At 37.4% G+C, this 18740-nt stretch overlaps 1 protein-coding gene across 9 annotated transcripts in view; it reads right to left on the reverse strand.

The window, feature by feature from the left end:
- Positions 1-18740, reverse strand: part of LOC136878689 (DNA repair protein XRCC4) — a 113735-nt gene that overhangs the window by 56506 nt on the left and 38489 nt on the right. For 8 of the 9 annotated variants that reach the window (XM_068228923.1, XM_068228916.1, XM_067152132.2 and 5 more), the window contains exon 2: positions 709-906. In XM_068228923.1, coding sequence (XP_068085024.1) covers positions 709-786 — 78 coding nt within the window. In that variant the 5' untranslated portion in view covers positions 787-906. Of the gene's footprint in view, positions 1-708; positions 907-3629; positions 3811-18740 lie in introns of those variants that run through there. The other variant, XM_068228919.1, reaches the window with a different exon arrangement.

Consider the following 18740-nt stretch of genomic DNA (forward strand, 5'->3'; position numbering starts at 1 on the left):
AGATAAACTATCGGCTTGATATATGTCGTGTTACGCGAGATGCTCACATAGAACACTTGTGATATGACTGAACAAAACTTCGAGAGTTTACCGTTCTTAGCGCATGTCTCACATTATGATATGTTTATTAGATTTCACAGAATAAATTTATGAAATCGGGTCCATCATTTTGAATTGCCCTGTACTTTTAAAGTTATGAATTTTCAAAGTGAGCGCTCTGTTGGAAATAGAAAAATACTGGCATATTTTTTGTTTAATCTGTGTAAAAATTTTAACTGGGTACAATAAAACTTTCAACTTTACATAATTAAATGTAGAATAAAATAAGCTAAATTTTTGTATAACTTGTTTCTATATAGGTCACAGGATAAACATTTTATTAACATATTAATTTGGGTGTATATACTTTTTTTCCACGACAGTAAAACTAAGTTATTCCTAGCATCATAAATTCTCTGGAAGAAGAAATTTATTTGCAATAAGGCATCTATTTACAACAGACTAAAAATCACAAATTAATAATTTCCAGCATATTACTAAAAGAGTGGGTAGTGTCCAGCTAAAAGTTGCCAACAATCAATCAAAGGATGTCATATCCTGAACAACTCTTACAATATTATCATTCATATATTACTTTTTTCTTGAAAGTTTTTTACCCACAAATGACCTGCACAATCAAAAGCAGTGACTATCAATGTCAGTACTTACCTTCTTTAAATGAATGCATCCAAACTTCACTTTAATATTTCCCACAAGTTTCTTCCACATAAATTGACTGTTTTCCATGGAGTATGAAAACTGATCTGCTCCATTATGACTTGCTAAGGCTTTCTGAGTTTCAATAATATAATCACTTACATTCAAATCAACTTGTTTGCAAAAATTAGCAACTTCGCTTGGATCGACCTGAAATAAATAAAAATGTCTATATGTATGTACAAATATTATCATTAGAAAGTGGTATGCCTTTTAAATATTCAGTCCGGAAATGTCTGAATGTCTAGGTTATCCTATTATTCCCTCCATTTCACAGAGAGTTGCAGCCAATCAAATTCTAGACCTTTCAACTCTATGTAAAACCATAACCTAGCAAAGAAAATGTACAGGTAAAAAAGAGTAAACTCATGTCCTCATCCAGAGGTGGTGCAGCTCTTTTCAGGCATACCTGCAATGGAGGTAAGCTGCATGTATAATTTTAACCACATACCAGTCCTCGTGCCATTTTTAAATATCTGGCAGTACCAGGAATCGAACCCAGGCCTTCAAGGACGGCAGCTAATAGTTTTAACTGTTACGCTATGGAAGTGGACTCTGTACAGGTCATGAAGGATCTTGGAGGAACAGAAAGTAAAGGCTTCCACTATTCGTAACCTGAACAATTAGCAGAATGGAGGTGTTAATTCTATATCCAGCCGACTCTGCCCTCCCACCCCCCCCTCCTTCCCAGCAATTAAACAAGTACTCATTTTTTGTACAGGCTGAGTGAACCTCACAGCCATATTCCTCTTCAGAAGTGGATATCTGATTTTTAAAAACTTTTATTTCCTGACAGGGAACTGAGACTCGAGCATCGAAGCTTTCAAAATATGGGTCTAGAGATGAATGCTGAGAATTAGCAGGATGGAAAGGAGATCCAATGAAATCATACTGAACCAAATCAAAGGCGAGAGTGAACAACTCACGATGATGAGGAAACACACGATCAAATTCATTGGGCAAACCCTGTAACAGAACAGCTTCCTGACCAACTTTATTGAGGAACAGATTCCAGAAAAGAGAAGGCAAAGAAGACCAAGAACCAACTACAGCACCTTCAAAATCTGATGCTAAATCTTTGATATACCACCTATCATGAAATAAAGCATGAAGATTAAGACAGCAGATTCTGGCTGAGTCAACTATAGAGATGCCAACCTTCAAAGGTAGTCACTAATAGTGTGAATCTCAGCAGACATGGTGGGGAAAGCAACATTATAATAAGCAATTTCAAACAATATTAACATACTTCTTTTGTCTATTCCTATGTATTAAAAAGAAAACAATTACACGCACTAACATAACTAAGTTACTTTTCTTGCAGCATCTTTACAGTTGCTCCTTTCATCTTTTATGTATGGAGGGTGCTTTTACTTGCAACATTTACTTTGTGAAAACAGGGAGTGTGTTCTTCAGAAATAACAAGTAAAGTTTAGTGGTATCATTTTCTATTGCTGCTTTCACTGCAAGAAATTTGCTATTGTTGGTTTCTTCTGATCTTACTTCTTCGCCAACATGAAACAATAATTTCAATGGCCCCCACCATTCTAACCATCTTGTGCCAACATGTTTCAAGATTTTGTGGCATTTGAGCTCAGGTCGAACCATTTCCTGATACATCTTCAATTACTTTTCTCTTTTGGAAGTTTTTTTTTTTTTTTTCAAGAAAGAAATATATGTCTACTAACAATCTCTCCACGTTTGCACTTGCTTCCAATGTTTTAGTAGCCTTCTGGGCAGCTTCATGAAGTAGGTGACATATACAGCCTCTTATAACCATTGAAGGATTCTGCTGTTTCAAAAATGCTGACAATCCATTACCTTTACCTACCACCTGTATTTGCAATGTCACAACAAATGATATTCCAACATTATGATCTTTATAATGATGATGATGATGAAATTCAACCTGAAGAAATTTTGAATCAAAATATATATAGAAAGAAAACTGACAAGTGGGAAGTTACTCCAGAGAATGAAGTACCAAAAAGAGCAGGTACCAAGTGGACGGAAGAAAGGAAGAGGATCTTTAGTCAACAGATGAAAGCATCCTGGATCCTCCACAAACGAAATCTATATATATATAAAATAAGAGTTTTGTCTGTACATTGCTCAGAATTTGAAAAGAATTTCTGTAACGGCCATGTCCGTAGTAACAAGGAACGGCACTTTTTACTTTTCCGTAATTTCTGTCTGTCTGTATGTATGTACACGCATCACGAGAAAACGGCTTAATATAATTTAATGAAAAATGGTATGTGAAGTTGGGGGATGAGCCACTACAATCTAGGCTATATATCATTTTACTCACGCTGAGTGAAATGGTAGTTCAGGGGAAGGCCTAAAATTGAATTCCCAAATATTTATATTATTAGTGGTCCTGTCGATAAATATTACATAACTAAAGTTATACAGAATTAAATTTCCGATCATTTATGTCATATATTGTTACCGTACCGGCTTTGATAACACATATATTAATGAATTTGAATTTTTGTTGTCAAGTCCATATCAACGCCGAGCCACGAGAAAATGGGTTAACAGAATTTAATGAAAATCAGTATATAGAGTTGAGGAATAAGAAACTACAGCCTAAGTTATAAACAATTTTATTCGCCCAGTAAGAAATTGTAGTTTAGGGGAAGGTGCCTAAAATTTAATTTTTAAATACCAGTACCTATGTTACTGGTCCCATCGAAAAGTACTACATAACAAAAGTTATAGAGAATACAGTTTCCGACCATTTATGTTTTATTCAATTTTACCTTACTGACTATGATAAGAGTGGTATTTCAGAGTCGGAAGAAAACTAAATGTGAAGGCCTACAATATTGAAAGCGCAAAACCTTGATCAACAATAACATTACACTGACCATTGTTTGTGGTGATGTTCTTTGTCTCTTATGCTGCCACTCAACTCCAATACATGGGATTACTGCTGCTTACCGAGTATAACAGCCTGACTGAATATTGGCGGGAAATAGCTGGGGAGATAGAAAACTTTCTTATTTAGCATGTCATTCCTCTGGTTCATACATTTTCCGATACCGTACTGCTGGTACGTAACTCACTGGTTCATCATAGTATTCCAGCTATTCGATCCCTACTCTGGCGCACTGTTTTGAATGAGCAGTGTGCACTCTTAAGGCAGAGGCTCACTTAGTAGTAGTAGTAGTAGTAGTAGTAGTAGTATGACCTGGTCTAGAATTACAATTTAGGCATATTCCAAATTATAGCACCACAATTCACTAAATAACTCAAAATTCAACCCTGAAGAGAGCCGTTTCTTAAAAGGAGCTTCTTCCTCTTCACTTTTATTAAATTCTACATTCATTTTATTCAAAATTAGCAGTGAAGAGGGGGTTTCTCCTCCAAGTCAGATTTTTCCGCCACCAGTGTAGTGAACTGAGATTTCCGACTCATCGGGTACTCTTAGGAAACAGATTAAGAAAGGGCATAGTTTTTGCCCTAGGACTCTCCAATATTCAACACTCCCCCCCCCCCCCGAAAAAAGACTAAGAGTGTTCATGGATCACGGCTGTCTGTGGCCTGGTCATTCCAGCTCTGGAACTCTGGACTGTTAGACCGGCAGCGTAGTACTGTTCATTGAAAGTGAGAAAATTGTGGTTTTTCATTTGATCGAGTATTTCATGTGAAATCATTGCTTTTACTCATGCCATTCCTACTGACGTCATTGTAATGACCTATGTTCATTTCAGTTGGGAAAATCACTAAGACAGTCTTTCTGAGGATGTAAAATGGCAGGTGGAGAGTGAGTGTCTGCCATTATATTGAAAACTCCCCAACCTGATTGTGACTGATGGTAGGCAAGCGGGCCTGCCATTACAATGAAAATTCCTTAACGCAGTCTTCATATGAGAAAAGCCGGGCTGAGTGGCTCAGACGGTTAAGGCGCTGGCCTTCTAACCCCAACTTGGAAGGTTCGATTCTGGCTCAGTCCGGTGGTATTTGAAGGTGCTCAAATACGACAGCCCCGTGTCAGTAGATTTACTGGCACGTAAAAGAACTCCTGCAGGACTAAATTCCGGCACCTCGGCGTCTCCGAAGACCTTAAATAGTAGTTAGTGAGACGTAAAACAAATAACATTAATTATTATTAATTCATATGAGAAAAGATGTTTGATGAGTTCTCCATCGCGTTTCCAGGGTAACGTTAAGAACTATGCAATTTAATACAGTCTTGCTCACGTGTACTCTACCTAACCTACAATTCTGTATACAATGTAGAATTCCGTAGCGAAGCACAGGTACATCAGCTAGTCATAAATAAAGCTTAGTGTGTTCCAAAAGGGACCATTCACGAATAATAATAATAATAATAATAATAATAATAACAATAATAATAATAATAATAATAATAATAATAATAACAGGCATAGGGATGTGGTAACCCTATCACCCACTGCAATCAGCCACCCGAGTATTGGTGGGAAAATACCAATTTAGAGTAGGAGGAAATGCCTACTCATAGCCAGAAAACATCATGAGACTCTCCAGGGCTTGGTAATATTTTGGTCAGTGTGAAATATCACTGACCCCAATCTCAGTTTTTCAACTGTCTAAGGCATGAAGGAAAGTTCAGCAGAAGCTCCCAGGTGGTAACCTTCACCTTGAGTGAAGCATGCAGGCCTTGGATTCTGGGGAGCCTGCACTGACATACAGGGAGGTATCAGAAGCTCCAAGAAAGATGACTCAAGTGTAATAGACTGATATAACGTGAAAACATTATTCTTTAAACCATGGGTAAATAATGCAAGTATTGAGTTTGAATTATCATTATTATTATTATTATGATTGTGATTATTATTATTATTATTGCAATTGTTGGTTGTGGCATCATACACAACCATTAACCCGGCTCAAGGGAGATAGGGTCATCTTCCCTATCCTTCACTTGAGAAATTCTTGTCTGGCGCATCCACGTTGCGGGGGTGGGTATCCTCCACATCAGTAGGCCGGTGTGAAGGAGAGCTAAGTTCAGGCAGGGACCCAGTCTTACGGGTATAACGTGGAACCCATGCCCAGGGTTACGGGTGAAGACCTTAACAGCATCTTAGGCGGAGAAGGATACCTTCGGAATGGTGAAGATGGTGGATGAGGCACCCCATCCTCTCTGGGGAAAATTAGAAGAGGAAACCACAGCCTTGTGGGGAAGAGGGATCTTCAAAGGCTAAGGGAGTAAATTCCGAAAGAAAATCCTCAGATGCGTTAGGCTTAGCAGGTCAGCAGATGAGTAAATTTTTACTTGCTTTCAACTATAATACAAGCCTTGGATGGAAGTTTAAAAATGGAAATGGAACTGACAAGTTTCTGGCTACAGTTGCACAGTATGATGGTAATCCTAAAGTTCGTGCAAGTGTTGGATCAGAGAACAAAACCAGATTTGGAACAATAAATATTTTAACAATGAATGGGAAGGAAAATGAATTGATCGACCTAACGGAGAGATGAAAACTGGACATCCTGGGATTAAGTGAAGTAAAATGGAAACGGAAAGGAATGAAGAAACTGGATGGTAACAGTAAAGAGAAAAGAAATGGAGTGGAATTTGTAGTGAATCAGAATGTTGAACCAATGACTGAAGTTGAGTATGTAAATGAAAGAAATATAATAATGCACATAAATGTAAACAAGGAACTACTGAAAATAGTACAGGTGTATGCTCCACAGACAGGATGTAGCGTGGAAGAAAAAGAAGAGTTCCTCAATGAACCGGAAACACATATTATTGGAGATGGGATCAATTAATGGGAGATCTGAATGCTCATGTGGGAACTGATAGAATGGGATATGAGAATGTTCTGGGCCCATATGAATATGGCGATAGAAATGAATATGGAGAGAAACTGTTCGACTTTTGTATCAGAAATAACCTGATAATAAAGAACACATAGTTTATGAAGAGGAATAGCCATAAGATCAGCTGATATAGTTGGGATGGACAGTATGGAACACTCTCATCGACTTTATAATAACAGACAAAGATGATTGTGCTGCTGAGTATTGTTGTAAGAGGAAGTAGGGGAAGATATGTCATGAATACGAAGATTATCGACTGGGATGGCAACATAGATCGACTGCTGATGTAGTGACAGAGGGTAATCGGCCTATCATAATAAAATTCCTCCGCTACCACCAGCGGGATCAAGTTTGGCGCGCTAAACGTCAGCTGAAAGGCTCCAAACTACTCATAACTGAATCCCTCACTAGGCTGAGAAAGGACATCTTGAACATGGCACGAGACACTTTTGGACTGCGCAACACATACAGCCGAGAAATTCCAAGTGAACTCACTCGTGGAATTACAATCATTAATCAGGCAATATGGTGAAAGCAACATATGAACAATGTGCATTCTACATAGTTCATTTATTTTTAATTTAGTGTATAGATGTGAATGTGTTTGTGTGAATCAGCTAGTCACTGTATGTACGAGGAAATTAAGGTAAGCCGCATGTTTTACATTACTTTAACATGCTTGAGTTGAGAAGTGCTATTGAAAGTCCCCCTCCTGGCTCCCTCCCTCACCCCTCAGCACTCCTCTGTAGGACAGACCCCCCCTCACTCTCCCTTCACAGCCCTTTCACCGGAACATATGTCTGGAAGGACACGGCCTGCCTCTGACCATTCCTCAACACTTTCTCCTTCCTATTCTACCCAAACTATTTTAGAGAAGGAACTGATGTCATTTAATCGAGCCCTGTTGTGTGAGTATGTCAACAGCCAATCCATCATTGCTCACTTCGACGAACTGAAGGCGATATTTGAAGACAGTCCAATTCATATCGCTGCTGTAAGCGAGAATTGGCTCCGTAGTTCGATTCCCTCAAGCATGGTTGTCATTCACAAGCATGATCGGACGAACAGACGAAGTGGTGGGGTTGCCCTATATTGAAAATCAATGCTCAAGAGTAGAGTTGTTCACCTGCTGTTGTAATCCTGCTGTAAAAACGGCTCCTGAATATAAGTTTGTAGAGGTGCTGTCAATTCTGTAAAAGTACTTGTAGGTGTAGTATATAGGCCTCCTGACGCAGTGCGAGACTTCCATGACTTAGAAGACAGCTTACTAAGACTGCTACCATCATATGAGCACGTGATACTTTTTGGAAACTTTAACACCAATTTATTAACTCTGAACAACAACGCCTTACGACTACAAAATATTTCTAAATCCTGTGTCATGACTATATTACCCCTTAAACCCACCCACCACGTCCATACTTCCACTATTTCCGCTGATACATTCATAGACCTAGAAATAACAAATAACCCTCAAAAATTCCTTCACCACGGTCATGTATCTGTTCCTAACATATCTAAACATGACCTCATATACTTCGCATACTCTCTTCGCGTGCCGAAGTTGTAACGATTGCAAGCTGTAGAAAATATAAAATGAATAAACGGTGACTAAAATAAGTGTAAATACCAAGACTGGGCGCCACCTGTAAAACAATTACAGGAATATATAACTATGTAGAGCAATGAGTAACTCCCTCTCCCAAGGCGACGGTCAGCAGGCTGACGAAGCTCCAGACTTACTTTATAACCTTACCTCTTTACCCCTGAAATTAGATTTGTGTAGCATGCCAGGTTCATCCATACTCTACTGATAAAAGATTCACTGCAAGTTTCCTTCCATGACTTTACTCCCAAAATAAATAAAAAATATATAAATTACCTCAATAATCATCACTTGATGAGACCAACACCTGTTCGCCGTTTACAAAGAGCAAATATACAGACCACTAAATACCACATACAAAAATAAATCATTTGATGAGACCAACTCGTGTTTGCCGCTTACAAGGTCTAATTACAAACATCTACAAACCCCCAAGTTGAAGAAAGGAACATCACTTTACAAGACCAACTCGTGTTTGCCGCTTACAAGGTCTAATTACAAACATCTACAAACCACCAAGAAAGGAACATCACTTTACAAGACAAACTCGTGCCTGCCATTTACAAGGCAAATTACAAACCACTAAAAACACCAATTTTAAAATAATCACTTAACGAGACCAACTCGTGTTTGCCGCTTATAAAGGCAAATTACAAACATCTTCAAACCACCATAAAATTATTTTCACTATTTACATTTATCATACCTTCAGGTAAGAGTCGCACTGCACTCTACTGTTGCAGAAGAAAAGCCTAATCTGGTAAAGAAAAGTACGACGACTTTCTCTAGGTACGGATGCAACCTTCTTTACGAAGAGCATCCCTAACCTTATTTACACACTTCTTCATCGATGTCTTGAGTCCTTCCCGACTGCCGCACAGGTTGGTGTAACGCCTCAGGTTTCTGCAACTGAAACTGGATATTCGGCCGACGAATTCCTCGACCAAGAATCAGCTCTATGCACAACCACACATCCACTACCAAATCTCGATTCTGTACGCATCACCACATCCACTGTACATAATCTCGCAGAAGAATTGTAGTCCAACTATTATACAGAGTTGGAGTTACATATAAACACTTAAGTAGCGTCTTTGACGTAACAGCCACCAGAAACTCATTAGCATCAGCGACATATAGCGTGCTCACTCCGAAAACGATACTCAAGAACAATACAACATTGCCTAGGAATATGCGCAAAGTAGCTCCCACGCGCCGGTCCAAGTGAAAAACACACAGAATCAGAGACAGAAACACAATCAGAATCAGAGTCAGAATCCGAATGACTTGCCACACACGCGTACATACTTATATAGCTTGCTGCACGTGGTTATAGCGTCCTGGAAAGTTTACTGGTAGCAACGCTCTCACAGGCACATCTTCAAGCGTCACTCAGTCAACCCAACCTCGCTTAAAACAAAGCCCTCGTATTGGCTATTGTGCGTCTGATGTGACATCGAACGTCCACTCACGTACATCCCCACTGATCCACTCCAATTCTTCAGCCTATACTACCTGCCGTACCCCATGTTTCCAAGCCACTTTGTTGCAACACATTCAACTGACCTCAACCGTCCTTCCCGATATAGTCGCTGTTTTCCCGGTTGCACAATCATTACGGCTAGGCCATATTTACAGACTCTTACAGAAAACGGAAATTTATACAAAATATAATGATGCACATATGCAATATTCCCTAACTACACATTCTTCTTATAATATTACGTTTTTACATTCTAAATAAACAAAACAAACTATATACGAAATTTCCTAACCTAACATTCGGGGATCGTACATACGTACGGTTACAAAGTACCGACCGAAATATGTAACGTTTAGAGATTTTAAAAAGATGAATTTAATACAAATGAGACAAGATGCACAACTCTGCCCCTGGTATGACATAATGATGAAGAGTGACATTGACGACAAAGTGGAAATATTGAATTCCCATTTACATGAATTGTACAACAAACATGCACCAAAGCGTTCTGTGAGAGTAACATGTCCACCCTGCCCTTGGCTGACTACTGATGTTAAGACTATGATGAAAGAACGAGATGCACTACACCGACGCTATAAGCAGACTCAACTAGCTGATGTACATGAGCAGTTCTTCGAAACTGAATTAAGCTTGTAATTCATAATAAGAAATTTAATTATTTCCAGCATTTAAACAAAATCATTAACACTGGTTCCACATGGCGACAACTTCAGCCACTGGGTATTGGCAAACCACTTGCGAAGCATACTGATCCCGAGGTGTCCCTTGATGAATTAAATACATATTTCTCCACGGAACGTCTCACTCCTGACACGATGACAGAACAAAACAACATTGACAATATATTAAGGCAACAATCCCCAGTCCGTCCTGTATTTGAATTTGATACCGTTACAGAGCATGAAGTAAGAAGGGAAATTATTTCAATTAAATCTCGCGCAACTGAAGCTGATGAAATTCCCATTTCATTCGTGACTTACATAATCGACATAATATTGCCCATTTTGACGCATTTCCTTAATACCTGTCTTACTTCAGGCAAAATCCCAATTAAATGGAAAGATGCACTCATTGTGCCTGTCCCAAAAATCTCTCCTGCAAGCAATACATCTGACTACCAACCTGTCTGCATCCTCACAGCACTTTCTAATGTTCTGGAGAAGAAAATGCATAAACAAATTGTTAAATACTTGGAAAAACATTCTGCACTTGATCCCTTACAGTATGGTTTTAAGAAAGGACACAGTACTGCAACAACACTAATCAAAATCACGGATGACATTAGACAGGCTATGGACGAACGAAAACTGACTATACTTATCCTTCTAGACTTTAGCAGTGCGTTTGACACTGTAAATATAGACATACTAGCAAGATACCCGTGCTTCACTACGGTATTATACTGAAATTTATAACTGAATGCTTATTGTTTTAGATATATAATCCGCCAAAATTCGCGATCTGACTCGTTTTCTATTATTTTACGGCACGTTTCCTCCCATTTTTCAATCTTCCTTTCCAGCAATCGATTTCATACTTCCCGGGCTAGGCTCAGGTATTCCTCCCAGTCAGTTGGGTCCGTAAATCTTTGCCATCTTTTCCTATAATCATTTTTAATATGGAAACAATCCTTCAGGAGATCTGGCGTGGTGTCATATTGGGTGCCTTGACGGCACTGAAACCGCGGCCGGACTGCATTCTTAGTCATTACCCGTCCAGGAGCCGTTTCCAGTGCGGTCCGCACATTTGACGAAGGTCCGGAACATTATTAATTATTATTATTATTATTATTATTATTATTATGTGTTGCTAGAATGACTGATGACAGTATCCGGAGAAAGACCTGTCCCGCCTCCGTTTTGTCCAGCATGAATGTCACGTGGAGTGACCGGGATTTGAACCACGGAACCCAGCTGCAAGAGGCCGGCGTGCTGCCGCCTGAGCAACGGAGGATCCTTATAAGTACATTAATAACAGTAAAATATATTGGTCTCACCTCCTTCTACAACCCACCGCCGTTAAGTTTATTTACGCCACCCCCCCCCCCCCCAAAAAAAGAAAATTAAAAGAAGGCTTGTTTCTTTATGTTTAAGGGAGATTCCAAACACCAATGTTCACATCTATTACCTTCAGTTTTGAGATATAAGTATCCCCATACAAATAATTTACATTTTTCACTTCATTTCACACTACTCCCCCCCCCCCCCCCACAAGTGAATTTTCCCACAAAAAATACTTGTTTCTTTAACAGTACAGGATCTTCTAAATACCAATTATCACAACTCTAACTTCTTCAGTTTTTGATTTATGTGTCCTCATGAAAGGAATTCAACTCCTTTACACTCCCGCCCTCCAAAATAGTTTTCCCCTCCAAAACGTGTTTTTCTTTGTTTTTAAAGGAGATCCAAATACGAATTTTCACGTCTATAACAACTTTAGTTTTTATTAGATGTATGTATTCTCATACAATTAAGTCAATTAATTTTTCAATTCTTTCACCCCCCCTTCATTGGATTTTCCGAGAATACGTGTTTCTTTACTTTTAAAGCAGATTGCAAATATCAAATTTCACGTCTGTAACATCTTCATTTTTGAGATATCAGTAGCCTAATTAAAATAATTCAACACCATTTTTAGTCACTTTTACCCCCTCTCCACCCAAGTGGTATTTCCGAAAACTAAAAATACACGTTTCTTTATGTTTAATAGAGATAAAAAATACCATTTTTCATTTCTGTAACATGTTAAGTTCTTTTAGATATACTGTAAAAATTCTCATTTTAAAATTTCACCCCTCTTAAGTTCCCCTTAAGTGGAGTTTCCAAAAACAAATCACCTATGTTTCTTTACATTTACAGGAGATTCCAAACACCCACTTTTTATGTCTGTAACATTTTACGTTTCCAAGATATTCTGTAGATATAGTCTTTCTAAAAATTCACCCCAATTTGTCACTCCTGTTTAACCGCCATTAATTGCATTTTTCAAAAACTAAAAAATACGTGTTTCTTTATTTTTAAAGGAGATCCCATATACAAATTTTCAGTTCTGTAATATCTTTCGTTTCTGAGATATATGTATCCTCATTAAAGGCATTCAACCCATTTTCACCCTTTTACACCCCTCCTATTGGGATTTACAGGAAACAAAAAAATACATGTTCCTTTATTTTTAGAGGAGATTCTAACTACCAATTTTTACATCTGTAAATTTTAAAGTTTTAAGATGTAGACACACTCATTTTAAAAAATTCACCCCCCTTTTCACCCCCCAATATTTGGATTTTCCAAAAAAGAAAAAATATGTGTTTCTTTACTTTTAAAGTAGATCCCAAATAGCAATTTTCAGGTCTGTAATATCTTCAGGTTCTGAAATATAAGTAGCCTCATTAAAGGCATTCAACCCATTATTCACCCTTTTACACCCTTCCTCTTGGGATTTTCCGAAAACAAAAGAATACGTGTTTCTTTATTTTTAAAGGAGATTCTAAATACCAATTTTTACATCTATAAACTTTAAAAGTTTTGAGATATAGATACACTCATTTTAAAAAATTACCCCTTTTCACCCCCAATTAATTGGATTTTCCAAAAACAAAAAATACGTGTTTCTTTATTTTTAAAGGAGATTCTAAATACCAATTTTCACATCTATAACCTTTAAAAGTTTTGAGATATAGAGACACACATTTTAAAATATTACCCCCTTTTCACCCCCCCCCCTTAATTGGATTTTCCAGAAACAAAAAAATAGGTGGTTTTTTTTAAAGGAGATCCCAAACACCAATTTTCAGGTCTGTAATATCTTCAGTTTCTGAGATATAAGTAGCCTCATTAAAGGCATTCAACCCCTTTTTCACCCCTTTTCACTCCCCCTATTGCGATTTTCCAAAAACAAAAAAATTCATATTTCTTTATTTTTAATGAAGATTCTAAATACCAATTTTTACATCTGCAAACTTTAAAAGTTTGGAGATATAGATTCACTCATTTTAAAAATTCACCCCCTTTTCACCCTCCGATTAATTGGATTTTCCAAAAACAAAAAAAATATGTTTTTCTTTATTTTTTAAAGAGATCAAATGTACCAATTTTCAGGTCTGTAATATGTTCAGTTTCTGAGATATAAGTACCGGTATCCTGATTAAATGCATTCAACCCATTTTTCCCCATTTTCACCCTTTTTCACCCCTAATGTTGGGATTTTCTGAAAACAAAAAAATACGTGTTTCCTTATTTTTAAAGAAGATTCTAAATACCAATTTTTACATCTGTAAACTTTTAAAGTTTTGAGATATAGATACACTCATTTTAAAATTTCACCCCCCCTTTTCACCCCCTTAGCGACGGAATATCCAAAAATCCTCTCTTAGCGAGCACCTACATCTTAATATGTATATATCCCCAAAATTTCATTTCTTTATGTCCAGTAGTTTTGGCTCGGCGATGATGAATCAGTCAGGACAAGTTACTTTATATATATATAGATTGTTAGCTAAGTTACAAAAACTTCACATGGTTCATTCTGCTATTCAGCTCTTGTGCCCATACCTCAAAAACAGATGACAGCGAGTTGTATCAAACATGAAGACTACAGAATGGAGGACTAAGCTATCTGGCGTTCCCCAAGAGTCTATTCTTGGACCTCTTTTATTCTTTATTAATGACATTTCTCCTCATGTGAACGACTGCAACTATCATCTTTATGCCGACAATCTTCAGATATACTCACACTTTAAAGTCCCCGACATTGACAAAGCAATCCACCATATGAATTCGACTTTAAATTCAATTAGCTCATATGCTAAAGACAACTGCCTATTAATTAACCCGAAAAGAAAAACGCAAGCAATCATAATAGGACAATCTAGACAAATACGCTAAACATCATACAAACAGCCTAACCTCATGCTCAGTGGTGAAACTATACCTTTTCAGAAGTCTGTAAAAAACCTAGGTGTTGTCATGAATGACACATTAAACTGGAATGACCATATAACAAGTGTCTGCAGGAAAGTATATGCATCTCTTCACCCCCTAAAAATAAAACAATCCATTCTTCCACACAGCATGAAAATAAAACTTATTCGAACTCTCATTTTTCCTATAATTTATTACTGTGATGTCATATTAACTGATGCAATTGCAGAACAAACTATGAAACTTCAAAGGGCAATGAACTCTTGCATACGATTTATATTTTCTTTGAACTTTAGGACACATATTTCCCCCTATTATGAGAAGCTACCCTGGCTGAAAATCGATCAACTAAGAAATTAACATACTGCGACACTAATTTTTCGACTTCTGAAAGAATCTACACCTGAATACCTATCCTCACATTTGAACTTCCTTTCATCTATCCATGGACATAATACCAGATCGACTTCTACCCTTATGATTAATCATTCATCTGTATATAGCCACTCTTTCCAAGTGTCTGGGGCAAGGCTATGGAACACATTCCCTGTCAGTATATGTAATAGCACTTCAACAGTCTCATTCAAATGGTCTTGTCGAGATTTCCTCTTAAATATATGATCAGCTTGCATGAATGTTAGTGTGTATGAGTGCAAGTGTGATTTAGAACTATTGTTAGGTGATGTAGATAGGCTAGATAATATTAATCATTAAAATTAACAATTATAATCTGTTATAATATTACTCCATAAATTTAGGTAGTTCCTACGGACTGTTAATGTTATTTTTCCAAATTATGTGATTATGTACGATATGTAGTGGTTAAGTGTAAGAGAGGCCCATGAGCCCTAACTTTGCCACATGCAAAGGAAATAAATAAATAAATAAATAAATAAATAAATAAATAAATAAATAAATAAATAAATAAATAAATAAATAAATAAATAAATAAACAAACAAATAAAGAAATAAATAAACAAATAAATAAATAAATAAATAAATAAATAAATAAATAAATAAATAAATAAATAAATAAATAAATAAATAATCCCCAGTGAAAGTACAGAGGGTGATCACAGAGAGCATTGTTGGATGCGCTTGAGAACGCTTGGCTGTTGAGAGAGCTCTTGCATTATTGTAGTGATGAAGTAGTGAAAACCTATTGAAATAGCTTAATTTTGTGTATATCTGATTCATTTAATGCTGTTTATATAGTGGTGTTTAGTGCTTGTTGGTAGAAATTGGGAGTAGTAATAATTATTTAAATTTTGTAACAAGTAATTCAGTTGGTCTTCAGTAAATTACGTTTTCTAGGTTAAGTAGGCTGGCTAGGTGCACCTTGTTTCGAATTTAGGTTTAGGTAATACTTTAGGTAACAATATTAACTTTAAAAATATTTGTAAATATCTGTAGGTTCGTTGTTGTACTTACAAAGGCAGATTATCATAAGGAATAGTACCGTAACTTCTGCAGCAACTTCTCCGGTATTTCGTATAGATATACGTTCAAACTATCGCGAAGGTAATAATTTACTACATTAAAAAACACGATACGCCTGTAAACTTCCATTTAAAAAGAAGTTAAAGAGATTACACGGTAATAGTTAACAGTCGTATTGTTATTGATTATTGTCGCTCCTCATATTCAAATATTGCATTGTTGGCTACAGTCGTGAACAAAGGGTGTAGTGTAGTCAAGTAAATATAAATAAAAATCAGCTGACCTTGTATTCCATTCTTTTGTACTTCTGAGTAGGTAGGTAGTATCCGTAATTTATATTTCGCTCCCTCGATCTTTCAGTATTTATGAGCGGTTAGCTAATAATAATAAAGTTCATATATCCCAGTAATTGCAGTTCAAGTCCCTGGAGTAGTAGTAGTAGTAGTTTTGATAGAAATATTTTGAGAAATTATTGTAGACAACCTCGTATTTTTCAGTAGGCCTAATTAAGGACACTTTTTTTTTTCCTCCGTCCCGTGGAGTAGGGAAAATAATAGTAATCCACCAGCTGTAATAATCACATAACCACATTTCAGCAGAATTGTAGTGAAGATAAGGTATAATATATTAGATAGTATCTTGCCAGTTATATTCGTGTTTTTCTTCGTGTACGGCAATCCTTTTGATACTTAAGCATTTAACCAAACGCAGTGTAGTGTAGTGTAGATACATTGTAGTATAGATACAGTACATTTAGATAGTGCCGCATCTTGCCTGCTATATTCGTGTGTTATCTTTCGTGTATATCTATTAGACCGTAACACTAATAATAATTTGTCTAAGCATTTAGCTTCGTTGGTAATCTTTGAGTACAGTAGTTCTTGCAAATTTCATTTCTGTTGTGCTTAGTAGTGACATACGGTACAGTACCGGTATCGTAATTAGGATACGTCTGAAAGTAGTTTAAAAATTACTGTAGTGTACTGTACAGTAGTATACGAGTAATATCTATTAGAATTTAGTGTGCTTATTTTATTATTGTAAAATATTTGTGTAGTACTGGTGTAGTAGAGATATCCGTAGAAACTCTTACTAAAATATTGGTGAAATTAGGATAGGCTTAATTGCAGTTTGGAATTGTGTAGTTCTTGTGTATTACTTTCGATATTCAGTAACTAACAGCAGCTTTTATCCTGTTAGGGGTTGTAGGATAAAATAAAAAAATAGAGCACGACTAAGTAGTATTGTAGTGTAGTCGTATATTAATTACCTTATTGTTGTGTACTATCCCAGACAATATATCCCTCCGTTCATTTTTTTTTTTTTTGCAAATAAGTTATTTTATTTTTTTAATTAAAAAAATTTCCCCCCGTAAAGAATGGCTAAGGAGCGCGAGTGTACTTATTGTGGGTGTGATGAGGCATTGAGGGGTATGAGGGAGGAGTTGGAAAGTTTGAGGGAGATAATTAGGATTCTCACAGAAGACAGGAAGGAAGATAGGACTCCCTCAAACAATGTACAGGTTACAGTAGGTGTTCAAGAGGGAGGGGAAGGAAAGGGAGGAGTTGTAGAAGACAGGTGGTCTAATGTTCTAAGGGGAAGGAGATTGCAGGCCAAGGGCTCTATTCAGGATCAGAATTCAGGACAGGTTTCTGTGCGAAATCGGCACGAGTCACTCCAGGTAGAACAACAGAGGGAAGATGAGGGACAGGGAACTGTTGCTGAGATGCGTGGAAGTAGGAGGAAGGGAAAAGGTAGGAAAGGGAAATGTAGAGTAGAGGATAGGAAAAGACAGGTGGAACAGGGTCATGGGAAGGAGAAAAGGGAGGAGGAAGTAGCTTCTGCAGCTATCAGGAAAGATAGGGCTGACCAGGAGGGGAGGGGATCAAATGAGGTGGGTAGGGTTGAGGCTCTGGTCATGGGGGATTCCATCGTTAGACACGTGGGGAAAGTGTGTGGAGGAAAGGGAACCAGGGTAGAATGTTATCCAGGAATTAGGTTGAGGCAGATGTTGAGGAAAGTAGAAGAGAGGGAGGAGGGGAAGGAGAAGGTGGTAGTGTTTCACGTTGGTACCAACAACGTAAGGCAAGTACCAACATAGTTGGAGATGTGTGGGATCTGGTAAATGCAGCACGGGTGAAGTTTAAGAAAGCGGAGATTGTTATTAGTGGAATACTGTGTAGGAGGGATACTGACTGGAGGGTGATTGGGGATTTAAATGAGACTATGGAGTGGGTATGTGGGAATCTGGGAGTGAAATTTCTAGATCCTAATGGGTGGGTAGGAGATAGGGATCTGCGCTCGGATGGCCTTCATTTAAACCGCAGTGGTACGTATAAGTTAGGAAATTTGTTTGGAAGGGTAATAGGGAGGTACATTCAGGGAAACGGGATGGCCTAGGGAGCGGTGATAAGGGAACAGGGAACTGGAAATCAAGTAGGGATGACATAAAATTGTTAGTGTTGAACTGTAGAAGTATTGTAAAGAAAGGAATAGAATTAAGTAATTTAATAGATATATATTTACCAGATATTGTAATAGGAGTTGAATCATGGCTGAGAAATGATATAATGGATGCAGAAATTTTCTCACGGCACTGGAGTGTGTATCGTAGAGATAGGATAGGAAAGGTGGGAGGGGGAGTGTTCATTCTGGTGAAAGAAGAATTTGTAAGCTACGAAAAAGTTAAAGATGA

This window comes from Anabrus simplex, chromosome 1 (assembly GCF_040414725.1).
Source record: "Anabrus simplex isolate iqAnaSimp1 chromosome 1, ASM4041472v1, whole genome shotgun sequence".
In the NCBI taxonomy this organism is placed as follows: Eukaryota; Metazoa; Arthropoda; class Insecta; order Orthoptera; family Tettigoniidae; genus Anabrus; species Anabrus simplex.